We start from the raw sequence: 16905 nt of genomic DNA, 5'->3' as shown, positions 1-16905 counted from the left end.
CACACTTTTCGCCAAGTGTGTTCCATCCCATGATGTGATAGGGGGCGAGACTGTCGCCATATCAAGCACAAATTTCAGACTCCGGGTTGATACTGAGCAGAAACATCATATCATTTTGCCCGGCCCGGGATTTGAACCCAGGACCTTAGAGCGCTGCCGTACCGCGCATGCAGTACAACTACGCCATCGAGGCAGTCTCACAGACAAACTCAGGCAAACTTCAGCTTTATATAATAGTATAGATAAGTATGTAAGATTATTACGCTTTAGTCTTATTTTCTGTCATGTTGCAAACAATGTCGTGATTTCTTAGGGTCTTAAGTCCTCATATCAATTCCCAGCTTCTGTTATTGAAAGCTATTCTTATTTGGCAATTTTTCTTATAAATAGGATAAGATTTGACTCAGATTTAATACACTTTTAATTGCGGGAATATTCCTTTCATCGAAAATACAAAGAAAATCAAATCACCCGCTTGCAGCTTTGATATGGACAGCTAGGACCTCTTCGACTGTAGTCTCAGTATGTTAGCATGATACAGAAATATAAACATTAAAGTCCGGATATTTACAAATCCATAAGAAAATCTTGTAGTGGCCGCAATAAACATTTATTTGCGGTGTGTTCTAGTTTCTCGTGACGATTGAAATTGTTAATATCAATAGTTGCTTTTATGATGTACGAGCTGTGCCAGCTTTGTTCGCCTGCTGTTTTATGTCTAATATTAATCTATTAATTATTTATTTACTTTTGTCTTTATGCTTACTGATTCCAGATAAGGTTGAAAACTGTATCGAAATTTGTTCAGTCGTTTTTAAGTGATGTGTGAATTAGCGGACTCTACTGTGTTCGTATGTTTAGATTTAAAAAGGTAGAGAAAATAATGTTACATTCATAAAATTAACCTGCATTTTAAAAAAGGTTTATGTTAAACATCTCTGCCTAATTAGTAGTCTAATATATGTACATGCAAAGTTTGTTTATTTCTAAGTAAATATAGTTTTTTGTTCCTGTTTGAAATGAGCTGTAGACTAGCTATAAATAATACTTCTAAAGTTCTATAACTACAATACTGCATGACACCACAGTTACCCTGAGACATTAGAAGTCAGTTAATGCTCAGTAATTATATTAGCTTCAATACCGTTTTAACCGGAACACGATTGTTTGCACGCTGCTGCTTGGCGGTGGAAATAGATAAGACGATAGTAGTCTAAATTAAGAGATTTAACTATTGATTAAATGACAGAAATACTCATTAGACCTGTCTAATAAGTTTCAATTATTTATATTTGTACTAGCGTGGCAGTGCCCCCACTGCATCTGATGGCAAATGGAGTGGGGTCCAATAGAATGTCGATTGACGAGAGATCACCCTCGGCAGTCGACACAATTATGCCGGCCTGTTGGAACCGGATATTTGACAGTTTTCGTATAGCTAATGAAGATAGTATTCATTTATTATCATTTATTCGGAGCATAGATTAGAGTGTGTATTTTTCGGCTTGTACATTTATGTGATGAGTAGAATTTACAAGTTGCGAAACGGGCTCTTAATATTACTAGTTAATTAATACTATATATAATCTAAAAGTATACATAGCTTGCGGGTAGATAATTATATTGTCTTCGGCATTAATTCGCGGTATACAATGTAAGTTTATAATGTTAATAAATTAAACTTTCCCGTTATGGGTAATGCAGATATTTGATTTATGCATCCTGTTATTAAACATATTTACTTAATTATTTATTAATAATGCATCGCAGAGCGTCATAAATAACATAATATAATTAGTAAAAATATTCGTTGTTAGTCCACGTCGGAAAGGCTCGGAATGACACATACACGCTTTTTCAACGTCGGAACACGTCGACACCTCGCCATTTTCGCGGGGCGTTGGCTTGCAGCGTTAACAAAACCTACTTAACTTTTTTTGTGTGCGAAATATTTCGAACATTTCTCTTTGGGTGATATTTAATTTGTCCACTTCCAAGAACTCGTCAATATTTGCGTGTGCTCGCAAATTGCGCGTGTAAACGGCGTTTAGATAAATATAATACTTCCTTATTAAGAACAGTGCAAATATTGACACACGCTTAGTGCTTAAGCAAATCTTGGAGCACAACACTGAGAATACACGAAACACGATAACTGAATTTTCATTCAGGTTTGAGCAAATATAGAAATAAACAGATTAAAAATTCAGTCTTCATTTTTGATTATGAGCGTTTAAAGATCAACAGTATAATACCGCAATGTTGTGCCCAAATAGATAATTAAAAAAGAGTACTCACTTGCCAAAGAGCGGATGCCACAGGTGGAAGGTGGAGGGGTCGTGTGGGTGCGGCGGCATCATCGCCGGCGGCTCGCCGAGCGGCGTGGTGCTGCCCACCTCGGGCTCCTCTCTCCGGCGGCCCAGCACGGGCGGGTTGGGCGCGCGCCGGCCCGGGCCCACCGCCGACGCCGCCGCGCTCGGTTCCATCAAGTTGTGCAGCGACTTTACGCTGATCCGGGGCCGCGGCGACTCCTGCGAACTCGCACTGTTGCTTCGCTGTGGCTGCGGGTCCGATTGCTTTACAGACTGCAGGTAATTGTTGTTGGGGTAGTACGGCGACGTAGGGCTCTTCTGCTGCCCGGTCCGCGGCGATCTCTGGCTACCCATCATGTTTGGATTAAAATACGGTATCTGCAACCCCGGCAGCGGCATGTTGGGTCGTATGTTGGGATTCATCCCGGGATACATACCCTGCAGGAATGGGTTGTGCGTCATCGCGCGTTGGTTGTTGTAGCTGTGCGCTATGGGACTCGTCCGCGCCGATGAATGCGTTTTTTGATAGTTCTTTGTGGAATGAACATACGGGTTCTGTACGTCAGTGGATTTAGCGATGTCTTTCATCTGTGCTTCCATTGTGTTCGCTTTGGCCCGCTGCGAGGCGTTCGCATGGTTCATGGCCTCCTGCCACATGGCGAATTGTAACCGGTTGTCGTAGTCCATGGGCGGCATCATGGGGAACCCTGTGGGGCCCATGAATCGCGCCGCCGGATTGAACATTTGTGACAGATCAGGGTAGTTTGGCCCGGCGTACCCGGATGAATTTAAAGCTTTAAGGAAATCCATATTTTGTGAGCAGTTTGCCATCGCTTCGAGCTGGCTTATGTACGGTAACCACAGCATTTGGTTGAGAGCGGCCGAGGTCGCCGCGTCGATGTCGCCAGCCAGCGCGTCCATCGAGGGTATCGGCTTCGGCTGGCTCGTCTGGTCGGGCTGCGGAGTACTGACCTGCTCTGTACTCGTCGCGGGCTTGGTCGCCGGCCGACTCTCCTTCCCGCTGGGAGATATTGGTTTATTAGAATCGTTCCGCAGGATGTTCTCTAGCTGTGATAATGATATGACAAGGATATCGGGGTCTTGTAACACGGCGGGGAATGCGAATGCCTCGGGCAGCCTCAGTTCCGGCCTTTGTATTAGTAGAGCGGGTATTTCCCTTGCTGGCGCAGACAGGATCGTGCTCAACTTTTCTTTTGGTACTAACAGAGGGTCTGGAAGGTTGAAATCAGAACTACTCTTTAACATATGGAATTGTTTTAGAGGACTAGTATCATCGCACGCCTTCTGAGCGGGTTTCTCGGCTTCTTTCTGTTTGGATGCGGATATTGATTCGGTGCATTTATTAAATACTTTGCTAATCTTGGCGAAGTCTTCCGTGGACTCGCGTCTTACTCTCTTCTCTTGAGGCTCGCCAAACTCCTTGTTCAGCTTCCTGATCTCGTCTGAACAGCTCGTGACCGTGGGACTGGCTGATTTTCTATGTTTACCTAGATTTAACGGTTCGCATTGTTGTTTCGTTATGGTCACTTCAGATGTGTACATTTTAGGCGAAGGTGAGGACAACAGTGTTTCTAGGAATAATGCCTGTTTGCTTTTTGTGAGCGGCATGGTGAATATTTCCGGTGAGGAAGGCACGGCGGGTATGCCGCTGGGCTGCGGCGACTGCATCGCGTCCGACTCCCTCGACGGCGCTCTCGGTATTTCTAACCTCCGCGGTGACGCATGCGGGGTAGGCAGCCTTCTATGCACGCTTAGGTCTCTAGGTTGTTCGTCGCTTTTGTCCGACAAGCTGTCTTCGTTATTCTGCGTGGTTTCCGCGGCGCTCGCGACCACCTGCGGCGTGCTCTCACTGTTCACGTGTTTCACGCTTAAGTCAGTCGGCTCCAGTTCATCCGCGCTCGGCGGCTCCTGCTTTTCTATGACCATTGGCGCGTCCTGCGGGACGTCACTTTGTTCTTCCGGGTTACACGCCGACAAATCCTCTGTCAGCTTCTCGGCGTCAATTTCCTCCTTTATTTCGGTGGCTATATTCTCTGTGGTAGAGTCGCTGGGCGCGGCGACCTCGCTCTGATCCGGCAGCGACTGCTGCTGCTCTTCAAAGGGCTTATTTGAGTAAGTATCGTGTAAATCAGGTACTTGTTCAGTATACATCACGTCGGACGATTCAACGTCACTCTGTAGCCTCTTCTCGGCATTATGCTCATACTCTAAATGGTTAACATTGTTGGTTTCACGCATTTCGGACGCGACGCTAAGCGTCTGAAGCGCGCAGTCGGGCGGCGCGTCGGCTCCAAACACCTCGTCCGACATGTAGGCGCTGTCCACGGGTTGCGAGTGTTCGGCGGGCGGCAGGTGGTCGCCGATGTGGTGCAGGTGCAACAGGCCCTGCGCGGCTGTTATGCTGCTGCGGCTCGGCGATTCCAGCGACTGCTCCAGCCGTTCGATAATATCCGCAACTGGAGCGCCACTCATGAGAATGTCCTCCTCCTCTTCCACATAGTCGCCGGAGCCGTGCACCAGGTGCGCGAACTTGTCCAGCGCTTGGCCGAGGATCTGGTTGTCCTCGCAGCCCTTCTCGACGAGCGACTCGAGCAACGCCTCGTCATGCGGCCCGCCGAGCTCGGGCAGGTAGTGCGCCTCACTGATCGTCTCGAACAGGTCCTTGTGCGCGATGTCGCCGCCGTACGATACCTCATCGGTCGGTGCTTGTTTGCGCTCGAAGAACATGCCGTCGTCGGCCTTCGGCTCGCCGAGCTCGAAGGACATGACGTCGCGCGCCTCTTCGGGCGGTAGGAAAGTGTAGGGTTCGCCGGGCGCCGCGCCCGCCGCGTCCGCCTGCAACTCCAGCTCGAGAGCCTCCTCGCCGCGTTGCTGATTGAACTCAAGCTCGGCCACGGCGAGCAGGTTGTCGAGCGGCGTCGGCTCCAGGGCAGGGGGCGGCGGCGCGCGCGGCACCGCGATCGTGTGCGACGGAATGTGGGATTCCAGGTCGGGAGCGAGCCACGCGGGCGTCGCTCTCTGCTGCGGTGGGTCTCGGCGGCGGCGGGACCGGGCCGGACGGCGGCGCCGGCGCCGCTCCCGGCGCTCGCGCGGCGCAGAGGCCGGCGCGGGAGCCGGCGCGGGGACCGAAGCCGGGACGCGTATAGAGTTGTAGATTTCGGTGCGCGGGATCACTCGCCAACCGTCGGGGGTGCGAGCTATGCGGATGCGATTGCGCGGGTCGTAGTCCTCGCAGCGAACCTCCTGGACGGTGCCGTCGCGCTGGCGCGCCCACAGGAACACGGGACGCAAGCGCGGTGCGGGCGGGCGGCCGTGCAAGGCGCGGGCGGCCAGGCTGCGCGCGCGGCGCTGGGGCGGGTGCGCACGGGGCGGGGGGGCGCGCTATGGCTACGGGCGACATCGGCGCGGGGGCGGGCGGCGCGAGGCTCGCCGCCGCCGGCGGGCGCCCGCGGACACACTCCGGCGCGCCGCAGCGCGTGGACAGGCGACGACCGCGCGGACGCGGCCCCGAGGCGGACTGAGCGCCGGCCGGGCCCCGCCCCGCGCGCCCCCGCCCCGCCCAGCGATCGATACCCGCCCGCTGCACCCGCGGGCCCGCGCCTGCACCCGCGTGTAAACACGCCGCGCACCCCGCGCGCCTCGCCGCCGACACCACCCCGCGTGCCCCCGCCAGCCCCCGCCCGCCCCGGGAGCGTGTGCCCTCGTTAATCTTAAATCCATATCTGCGGCGCGCTCGTGGTGCCGTCCGGCGACCGGTCGGCACGCCTTCGGCCGAGCTCGCCCTCGCCGTTCGGCTGCCCGGCTGAGCCACTTAACCTTCCCTCGGTATTACTGTAGATACATCGCTGCCTACTCCACTACAGCCTGAACTTGGTTGTGATGTTTTGTACAACAAAATGTTACAGCGTTGCCTCACAACCTTCTTATATTTATGTTTGCATGATATTTATATTAACAATGTAGAGAAGGATATCGGCTAAACGTCTCTACAAAGTTGTATCGCAACAAACGGGGAAGTAGTCATCATTCAACGTAGTACATAATGTACCCGAAAGGAAGGGTAATTAAGATAATTGTAAGGCTGTGTAGAAAGTGCGGGATCAATAAACAATTGTGGTGCTGCCATCTAAGCCTGTTTCCATTCAAAATGTACTTATGATGTGTCTGCGAAAGTAAACTCATTGCAATGCACAGCCGCTGCATGCGAGGTTGTAGACAGAAAATGTAGAATCAGTTTTGTACTCAGCTAACAGATGGCGCTATACAGAAATATAAAATAATAAACTATTTTTCGCCGAATATTTTCAGGGAAAAAACTATACCATAGTATTTGTAACTATTACTCCTGTGGATATCACATCAATATTGTAGGTGCTAGAGACCAGGTTTTGTCAGTACAAAATAAACATTATACCTAATTGTATTGCGGTAATAGTTAAATTTATTTGAAGTGAAATCGCACAGATTGATCGTTGGGGCCAACGAGATCTTTTGGAGGTTCTATCGCGAGTCTTCCCTGGATTCCTCTTTATATATTGTTCACAAGCTAGCATCATTAAAAAGACAGACGTTTATTGGTCCTTTAAAATACTTAGATTGATACTTTCTCTATCCAAAACTTCACCCCACTCTAATAAAAGCAATGCTCTATCTATATTTATTCATTGAACATACCGTCTCCACCCGGGCGGTGCTATAGGGTTTTTGTTTGAGTCTGGAATCTGTGCCGATATGGCGATAGGCTTGCTCCGTATCACCAATGGAACGAAAAATGGGTGCCTAGTTCTTCTTCCTTCCAGAATAAGGGCGTGGGGTGTGTCAAATATCAACATAAACCTAGCACATAACTGTACCTATCACTGCAGATAATTTGTTTATGAAGTTTCGATATCAAATTATTATTCAGGAAATAATTGAGGGACTATGAACCATAATCTGCTGAAATTTTGGCACAATTTTAATTGTACCAATGCGTATTGCGTCCAGTCGTTCCTGTAGATACCACGACACTCTTAACCGTATTTTAAACCCCAGTTTAAGATTACTTACAATTTTTGTCATAACTCTTTTCAGTGTCACCAGTTATAGGTAGGTATATATTTTAACTCTATGTTACTGTTTAACACATGATGGTAATGACAGTGTAGTTACATGTTAGATTTTTTGGAATAAAAAACAAAATGTTGTGAATACTTTATTATACATCGTTTTACATTAAACGTAATGACTAGATTTATATCTTATCATAAAAGTGTAGTTCAGAAAGAAATGAGTAGTTCTATTTGTGCCTGCTGTGATTAAATGCTTTCTTATTTAAAAATGTTACTTAAAAATAATAATATTGACATATGCAGTAAGGTAACAAGGGTGGTCCATTTGTTCTCGTACATTTTGGTATGCCCAAAGATGGTAAACAATTGAAATAGGTAAAGAATATTGCACAGTTCTATTTGTGTAATATATTTAAGTTATCCTGAAAAACATTACTTATGTAGCCATCTCGCTCTTACGCATACACTTTATCCGGGGTGACGTCGCAGGTTGTGTATCATAACATAGTTGACGCTTTCCCTTTGACCACATTTCAACGTTTAATTTTTTTTTGTTTATATTCAAATGGTTTTTATATAAAAAGATAAAAAGAAATACCCTATCCTTTATTTCAGTGTTATATTTAATTGTACCACTCAGTACTCACTGGTGGACCAGAGTCGTAATGAGTGAGAATGGTGGCATATTATGTTACTTTGATTCCTATGTTGCTGTAGCTTTGGCGTTGGTAAAGGCAGAAGCAATGTGCAATATGATTTGTAAATATTACTTTAACACTGATTACCTATTCCATAAATTAAATCATAGTCAAATTATTTGTCAAAATTCTATAGCACTTGAACCCCATAAAAAATTTAGGGCCTGTATCACAAGTATGAAGTAAATTTTATTTGATAGTTATCGATTTCATCAGCTAATGTAAATAGCACTTAATTTATTATCATACATTTGGGAGCATAGATTAAAGAGTGGCTTTTGTATTTGGTCGGATAATACATTTATGTGACGAGTAACACTACTCAGAAGTTGTGACACAGGCTGTAAATCCAATGCTATCCCTTATAATTAAGATTGATCATAAGGCTGATCTTAAAAAAACAATCGGCTCTCACTTCGCCAAATTAGCATCGGCGATTTTAACCTACAAGTAATAATTGCCATTTCAAAGTCAAGAATTCAGTCATAACCCACAAGGTATTATTCAATTTCGGTTTGAAAATTAAATCATAAGTCGATACCAAAAATTATTTGATACTTTCGCCTTTGATGTTTAAGAATAAGTTGACTTAAATAAATATCGACACTAATTACTCGATGATCGATAATCGATACTTGGCAAACTATGCACGGCCACAGTCGATGTTTATGTCGATACATAAAAAATTGATATTTCGCAAAGTAAAATAGGACATTTAATTTCGGCGATTTTCAGCACTACGATACTCGATACAGTATCGATAACGCATAGTCGTACTTGGAAATTTTAATCCTAATTCTATCATTTTTCCTCATTAATTGAATAAACAGTCATTTTCGTATATTAAAGGAGGTTATTTCAAACCATCTACAATATTGTTGACGAATTGGTTCACGAAATTTACATTGTAAGCTGTCTTTGTAACAAGTTCTTGTAAGAGCATAGAGGATATATTTTCTATCTTACCCAAATATCTGGTATGTATAAGTTATTACATAATTATGGCGAAAATCCTACTATTCTGTGAAATTTTAATGAGTCTTTTTCTGATATAAATCACACACACATCATCACGCATTTATCCCCAAAGGGGTATGCAGAGGTGCAACCAGGACATCCACTTTTCGCCAAGTGTTTTCCGTCCCACGATGCAATAGGGGGCGAGCCAATCACAATATCGGGCACAAATTCTAGACTCCAGGCTGATACTGAGCAGAAAATCCCACATATCACTTTGCCCGACCATAGATTCAAACTCAGGACTCAGACCACTCTGATATAAATCACGGGACATTAACACAGACAGGTACAAGCAAAGTAAAAACCTTTGTAAATCTCGCGAACCAATGCTTAAATTGAAACAATTATAATTACAGGGACCAAAGCAAACAATCCCTGTACCACATTTATCACAGCCTTCTGCGCCTGATTGCCACCTTGTGCTGGTGGATGCTCTTCAGAAGGTATAGGGAGCCGACCACAACCACCACCGTGGTGCTTATTGCAACCAGATGGAAGTGGTTTAGGTTACCGACCGGCACCAACCATATTAATGTATCCGTCATCTGGAATTTAAGAGCAAATGGTTATTGTGTGAATTTGCTATTAGAAATCCGACAGGCGCGATTAAAAAAAATTATCATTGGTGGTAGGTCTCTCTTATTTGAGAGTCTGCCTGAGTAGGTATTACCGCAACGTCTATTTCTACCGCCAAGCAGCAGTGTTTAGTCACTGTTGTGTTCCGATTTGAAGGGCACTGTAGCCAGTATAACTACTGGACATAATAAGACTTAACACCTCATGTCTCAGGACGGCGATTGCAGTGGAATATTAAACAATACTTTGTAATTCAAGGTGTTGGATGGTGTTTCTTCTGTTTATGAGCAGTCGTATCGCTAACCATCAGGCGAACGGCAAGCTCGTCTCGTCACTCAAACACAGGCAAAAAATCTCTCATCATGGAATACTTAAACTTTACTTCATTTTATTGCCACTTACCATAGTAAATGGTATCTCTTTCCAGTTACACTTGGCTACAGAGTGTCCGTTACAGAGATACATCGCTGATGGCGAGACGGGCATGTTGCACGCTTCCAGCCTCTGATCTGGACACCGTAGGTATAACTTTGGCGGTGCAATGTCGTTCCGAAAGGTGCTGGAATGATGTTCAATATTTTATTTAAGTGAATTAATAGTTCAAACTTTAATAATGAAGAAAATCCAATTGTTATAATTTCTGGTACCAATCATAATATCAGATTTCTTGTTTTATATTTGCATCAACAAATATGTATAATGTAAATGAGACACACATATCAGAAGATACATTGCAAACCTCATCATTTTGCATGGTCCGTAAAAATGAATATATTATTTTAAGCTAGCTGCTTACCCTCCATTAACTGCAGCCATATGATACCTAGCATGCACAGGAACCCACACTTCAACCTTGTCCGTAGTCACTTTACTGATTATGAAAACCCCACTGGGCTCCGAATACTCAGCAGGTAATTCTATATTGATCCTCTTCTTTGGGATTGCATTCAGCTGAAATAATAATTTTTTTTTATAAGAATATGCAAGATAATGAGATGTAAGAAAAGAAATATGCAAGAGTAAAAATGGTCTGGAGGAGTCGCCAGATGCTGCTTTAGAGGTTGGTCAGGACAGGAAACCTTTGGAGGCATATTAAGTAATTGACATCCCCTGTGTCTGATGTATTAACTGAGAAAAAAAAAACGGGGGAGCAGCTATTGCTGGACATTTCACATTGCATTGTTAATTTGAATTGGTTATTACTTTCAATTTAATTCTTCATTCATTCATTATTTGGTGCTGACTCAAAATTATTTAGGTATACATTAGATTGGTTTATGAGGTTAGTTATTAATGTTAATAGAAAACGTTTTTTATTTTTTGCTTTTAATTATTTTGTTAGTTTTTATATTGACAAATTATATAAAAAGCAAATTTATATCGACAGTTGTAAGGCTAATATTGACTTGGCAACACTTTTGTCATATTAAGAAATGCTTATTTGGAAACGGTGTGTATTTCTGCATGCTTTGCACCTAATTTTAAGGTACAAAAAATAGCTTAAGATAATTATCCTTACAAGCATCAATATGCATACATAAAACAGTAATAGAGGGTGATTTTGGTTAACATCAGTTGATCCATTTGTGCAGGCGTGTACATGAGCGCCACCAAGCTTAATTTTAGATCCCACACTATACTACAAAATATCATAAAGTTTTTTTTTTTAATAATATTTGCCAGTGTGTATTGAGCATACTTTACCATAATAAAACCTCTATTCATAGTTTGCATTGTCAAAAATTTATTCAATGACTTATTTTTTTATTTCTGGACATCAGAGTGCAAGTGCATCTCCCGCCATCCAGTCCTCATAGAACTTTTTTTTTTTTTTACTTTTATAGGTACGTCTCTTAATGTACAATTTTACTGACGTGCACCTAATATGTTCTATCTCTGCACCACCTCAGGTTGACTGGTAGAGAATGCCTCTGGCATTAAGTCCGCCTTTACATATTTTGTATGAAGTGCAATAAATAAATAAACTTTTTTTCTTATTGAAAAACGCACATAGCCCACATAGGCCTGTGACATATATAAAAAAAATTACAATGGTAATGATACATACCCTATCAATTCTCCGCAAGTCTCCCAACTCATCCGGGTTAGCGTAGATTCCGGAAGGCAGAGTTTGTTCCAGAGCAAGGATGCACTCTCTATGCAATCCTTCATAATCTTCACTGTTGTCAAATATTATTGTGTAGGTCATGTTCCTGGAACCGATAGGATTACCAGATTATTTATTAATAAGGGAATAATGAAATTAATCTTTTCTGCTTAATAATGATTTCTGATGTTTATGTGAATGTTAGACATTGAAATAAAACTATTTTGCGGATTTTAATTGTTTACATTGGTAGAAATTTTTTTTATATAAAACTGTGATAAAAAATAGTTTATTTTAATTTTATGCTTCATGTTTAGAAATTATGTAGGTGACTTAACATCAGTTGCACACAGGTAATATTTTCAATTTTCTTTTTTAAATGATTTATGCATTTTATATATTCAGGTATATAGTGTTTAACGCGATACCTCAAGGTCCATTTTCATACATTTTGTTTCGGCTTTAATCTGGGTAACTAAACAAGTATTGGCAAGTAAAGAATTTAAATTCACGTCTAGTTAGTGATTAGTTCTCGCAGTTGAAGAAAAACGTAAAAATAATTAATAATCATGGATATTTCTGCCTTTAAAATTTCGTCATATTAAATTTTAAAGGCCGAAATATCCATGATTATTAATTATTTTACGTTTTTCTTCAACTGCGAGAACTAATCACTAACTAGACGTGAATTTAAATTCTTTACTTGCCAATACTTGTTTAGTTACCCAGATTAAAGCCGAAACAAAATGTATGAAAATGGACCTTGAGGTATCGCCTTAACCAGAGGTTGGCAGATAGGAAGAGATTATTAATTTTTAAATTAATTCATAGGTGGGTTTATGTTCAATACTACCACTATTTTAGGACTCTTATCTTTGAAGCATGAGGTAACATTATGTCCAGCACACAATGCATATCCAATAAGATTCTAGATGGCATTTACCAAATTTAATAAGGGTACCTCCACAAAATTACATCATTTTAAAATCATCAAAGGCCATAATAAGTACATAAATAAAGGTCATTCAATAGGTGTGTTGTTATCTATTATTTTTATTGCAGTAGATAATAAAAACCAAAAAAAATAGTAGTCATAAAAATAAATCGTACTATTAGATCTTTTTGATATTTTTAACTAAATATTACAATAAATTACCTGTGGAACCCCTCATTGCGGAGACCCTGCTCTATTTTAACACTGAAATTACAAGCACTGGCTGAATATCTACTGATAAAAAGAAAAACTATCGCGGTAATTATATTAATGGAGAAACATTGAGTTGCGTGCGTCATTTTAATTAGATGTCTTTGGAATTACACGTGGAATGTTATATCCTACAAAGTTGACTAATTAATGTTATTAATACATATTTACTGAAAAAACATTTTTATGAAACGAAGCCGATAAAATATTGAATTTTCTTTGACAGATATTTGACAGTCAAAAAGTGTTGTCAGATGCCGATGCGAGATTACCTAGTAAATTGGTATTCACCTCATAATGTTTTATTTGTCTTCCTTTATTACCTTTTTTATGGCTCCCGCGTCAAAGTCCCTCTGACACAGGAGCCGAAAAAATATTGTTTAGATCTCTCATACCATACGTTAGGCTTGAGGTCCATTCTGCACAACCCCTGAAATCTGCTTTTTGAAAAATTCATTGCCTTTATGAACTAGTACATTTAACCTAGAAAAATATAAAATAAGAAAGCAAGTTTTTTTTATATTTTTATTAAAATCATCTCGAGTCTCCTTACGTAAATACATATTTTTAATTTTCTTACCGAAATTTAAAAGTCACCATAGAATTAACAAGCTAAAAGAAAAAATCTTTATAAAAATAAACGAAGTTAATCATTATTACCCTAAATTTAAATTAAATTGTAGTAAGCTGGCAGCATTGAAGAAAAAATTGACATTGACGTTTAGTTTGTGTTTTATTGTTCTAATCATTAAGGAAAACTTATAATTTTTTTAACGACACAGAAATCTAGTTTCATATTTGATTCCATAATAATATAAGTTTTATATTTGATTCCATAATAATATAATTGAATATACATGTCATTTAGGTAATATAAATAATAGTATTTGAATCGTTAATCATGACTGCAGATACTAGAAACAGACGATTCCGAGTTTAGTTTTTGCGATGGGGCCTATGTGGTTATTTTTTTGAAGATTCAATCCTAGCTCTAGTATATAAATTCATAAGAAATAGAATATGGACATAATATACTTTGTGTACATTGTTAGTGTCAGCCCGAGACCCCGTGGAAAACAAGTCCCCCATTTAAGATGCGTTGGTAAATAGGGTTACAGGCCTAAAAAATTGTCTTTGTCCAAATGCGAGGCCCCCTTAAGCGCGAGACCTCGGGCATTTGCCCTGTTCATCCCTTCCCAAGGGTACCACTGCCTCTACACATAATCTACTTACTTAATACTAAAAGTAAAACGATATTTATAATATAGTTACAAACCTGAACTAAAACGTCCGAGTTTGAAATTGTCTTACAATTTACCAAAATTTCTGTTAGCGTGTTACGCTAAAATCAACCATCGGACTTTAAACTTAATAGCGAATTAAAATATTGCGCTTTATTTGTTGTAAAGTATATGATACCTAAGTCAGGCACAGACGCACGCACCGGCACGGTGATCTGAGTTAGGGGGACGTGTATCGGGAGGAGTATTAAACAGGCTGATATAGATATTAGACATAAGTCCACGCAGACGACTTTGTAGGTATAGCTAGTGTATACCTAATGTATAATTACGAAGTACTTACCTATATAAATTTGGCTAAATAGTTAGGTAAGAACTTTTTTTATAAGTAAACGTATACCAAAACGCATGTCAAGTAGATTTGCGTTGGCTGTACCGGGAACATACTAGTAAATTAGTTTAAATTTTTTAATGAACTGTGAAATATTTCATTGAAATTAAATGCCTCACGTCGGTATTGGTAAGAAAATATATCTCCACCAATGACATCAAGTGCGCTGAGTAAGTGAACAAACAATTGAATGCCGATTTTAATTGAATTTTGCGTTATGACCTTCCAAAGGAGCTGTCGTACTACGAGCTATGATTGTTATGAGTGCAATTATGTATATAGTGCATTTTTTTTATATGTTATACATATATTAGTAGGGGTTGGGGAATAATAGGTATGTAAACTTACTATACAATGACCACCGCCCATAGACACCCACTTAAAAATAAATCCCTGTTTTTTTTTAAGAAGGACACCCTGAAGAGTGCTATCCTTATTCATGCAGATCAAAAGTCGAACGGTTGGTCTCAATAACTTGCTAACTTTTAACTGGAGTTTTATGACACAACTCGACAGTAAAAATTATGCAAACTGTTACTGTTGTTTCAATATCAAAAACTTTGAATGCTTATTGATATCGACGTAATACACCCGTAACTCTAGTGAGTGCACCCGCTGAAGCGTTTTCTTTTTGCGCCGAGTAGTAGTACCTAACGATTTTTTTTAAATATGTTATTGAGTACTTCTTATGTTGTCTATTTAATTTTTTAATATTTTTTTTTACGTTTGATTTTACGTATAGCGATTAAAATCACATATTGCATCGATTATTATAACAATGATATATAGCTCCATATTAATCTTTCTAAAAACGAAACGCCCAAATGACTGTTATCACATTCGACTCTACGATAGAAAAGGTAAGGTATTTTTAGCTATCTTAGTTCATAGAAACACAGATAATTATCAAAAGTAAGCATATCATTTGTTGATAATCTGCCAGTAAGATATTGAGACCGGCTATTGTATTTGAGTTCGACAGGGGGTAGAATAATTTATAGCTTGTAATTGCAATATTAATCCTTCTTGACCATTTTTTAAGTCCTGTTACTTATCTTCCTTTCTTAAACCGATGTAGTTGATAAATACTAGTTAGAATCTACGTATAATCTCTTCGCTAAGAGTCCTAAATGGGACCAGCACATTAGTAGGCTAATTCGCCACGCTCGGCCGTGGCAGCTCGACGCTGGGTCTGCCGATGGCTTGAATCATTGACGGTGCGCTGTGGCTACATGTTGTGGAATTTCGAGATAGTCTCGGTGCAGTATTTTTAATAAAAAGCACTTATTACTGGCCACATTGATTGGCATTTCCCGTTACTATAATAAATATGGCGTTGAAATTCTGCATTCAAATTCAAATTTGGAATGTCAAATCAATTTTTAAACGCATTGCACCTATGGGCGTTGGGCCTGTAATGAATACTGCTAATGATGTAGTGGCTGTATTTAGACAACGTCTTGAATAATGCGATAAATATTATTAAACGTTAACAATTACATGCAAGTGCATTGGCAGTACACAATATGGATGATAACGGCAGGAACAGATAAGCAGTTCATAGGTCGGATGGTTGGTTCTGGTGTCACAATTATTTTCCCTAACTGACCGATTAATCAGATATTAAAAAACTGAATATAAACAAACAGTATTGAGATATAGATTTTATACAATAAGAAAAAAAAATGATTATCTGATTAGTAAGATGCTTGTAGATTCTTGAATAGTTAGGAACAAGATCTCAAGAGCGGATGAATTCCACACATACGGCCTTGCTATATGGACCTATAGAAAAGAATAGAAATGGAGCAAAGTGTGGACGATTTGTGAGGTTTGCACAACATTTTCTTTCGGTTCATGTTTTTAAATACCTAAAGCCTTTGTAGGGGCCAGTCCTGGATTTGTAAATAGGCCGTATAGGTTGCGGCCTATGGGTGGCAGCCTCTTAGGGCGGCAGATTTCAGAGGACGCTCACTCGATTAAATTAATCATTCGTTTATTCAATTTTGGTGCCTTCCATAATACAAAAAATGGAAAATTATTAAGTATTTCAGAAACCTACATACATACATAAACCTTCCTATATGGGGCGGTGGAAATAAAGTGGCCTACACTCAGAAAAAAATATAAATCCGGCACTGGTAGGGGCTGTAAATAACTCAAAACTATAGAAAAAAATATTTAAATTCAACAGAGGTCCTTACCACACTGTAAAGATTATAATTACCATTGATTATATTTGTGAATAAACCCAAAAAAACCTGTAAACTAATACCTTACTATA

At 40.7% G+C, this 16905-nt stretch overlaps 2 protein-coding genes across 3 annotated transcripts in view; both read right to left on the bottom strand.

Annotated features, from left to right (window-relative positions):
* LOC115447494 overlaps window positions 1-5697 on the bottom strand; it is a 70448-nt gene extending 64751 nt beyond the window's left edge. The window contains exon 1 of one of the 2 annotated variants that reach the window (XM_030174583.2): window positions 2299-5697. In XM_030174583.2, the coding sequence (XP_030030443.2) occupies window positions 2299-5099 (2801 nt within the window). In that variant the 5' untranslated portion in view covers window positions 5100-5697. The remainder of the gene's footprint in view (window positions 1-2298) is intronic. The other variant, XM_030174584.2, reaches the window with a different exon arrangement.
* Window positions 5698-7514: 1817 nt separating this feature from the next.
* Window positions 7515-13226, bottom strand: LOC115447490. The gene is made up of 5 exons (XM_037438585.1): window positions 12942-13226; window positions 11747-11891; window positions 10475-10629; window positions 10081-10237; window positions 7515-9647 (listed from the first exon to the last, which is right to left on the bottom strand). Exons 1-5 carry the CDS (start codon window positions 13076-13078, stop codon window positions 9492-9494), a joined length of 750 nt encoding a protein of 249 aa, XP_037294482.1. The 5' UTR covers window positions 13079-13226; the 3' UTR covers window positions 7515-9491.
* Between the last annotated feature and the right edge of the window lie 3679 nt (window positions 13227-16905).

The sequence above is a fragment of the Manduca sexta genome, chromosome 14 (genome assembly GCF_014839805.1).
Source record: "Manduca sexta isolate Smith_Timp_Sample1 chromosome 14, JHU_Msex_v1.0, whole genome shotgun sequence".
NCBI lineage: Eukaryota > Metazoa > Arthropoda > Insecta > Lepidoptera > Sphingidae > Manduca > Manduca sexta.
Note: the sequence above shows the minus strand (reverse complement) of the source record. Positions and strands in the feature narration are given on the sequence as shown.

Excerpts from the sequence above, each read along its gene's own strand:
- LOC115447490 (XM_037438585.1), bottom strand. The coding sequence starts at position 13,078 with ATGACGCACGCAACTCAATGTTTCTCCATTAATATAATTACCGCGATA. Across the intron at positions 10,630-11,746 it reads ACTTGCGGAGAATTGATAGG|CTGAATGCAATCCCAAAGAA; the intron begins GTATGTATCATT and ends TTATTATTTCAG. Across the intron at positions 10,238-10,474 it reads ATGGCTGCAGTTAATGGAGG|CACCTTTCGGAACGACATTG; the intron begins GTAAGCAGCTAG and ends ACATCATTCCAG.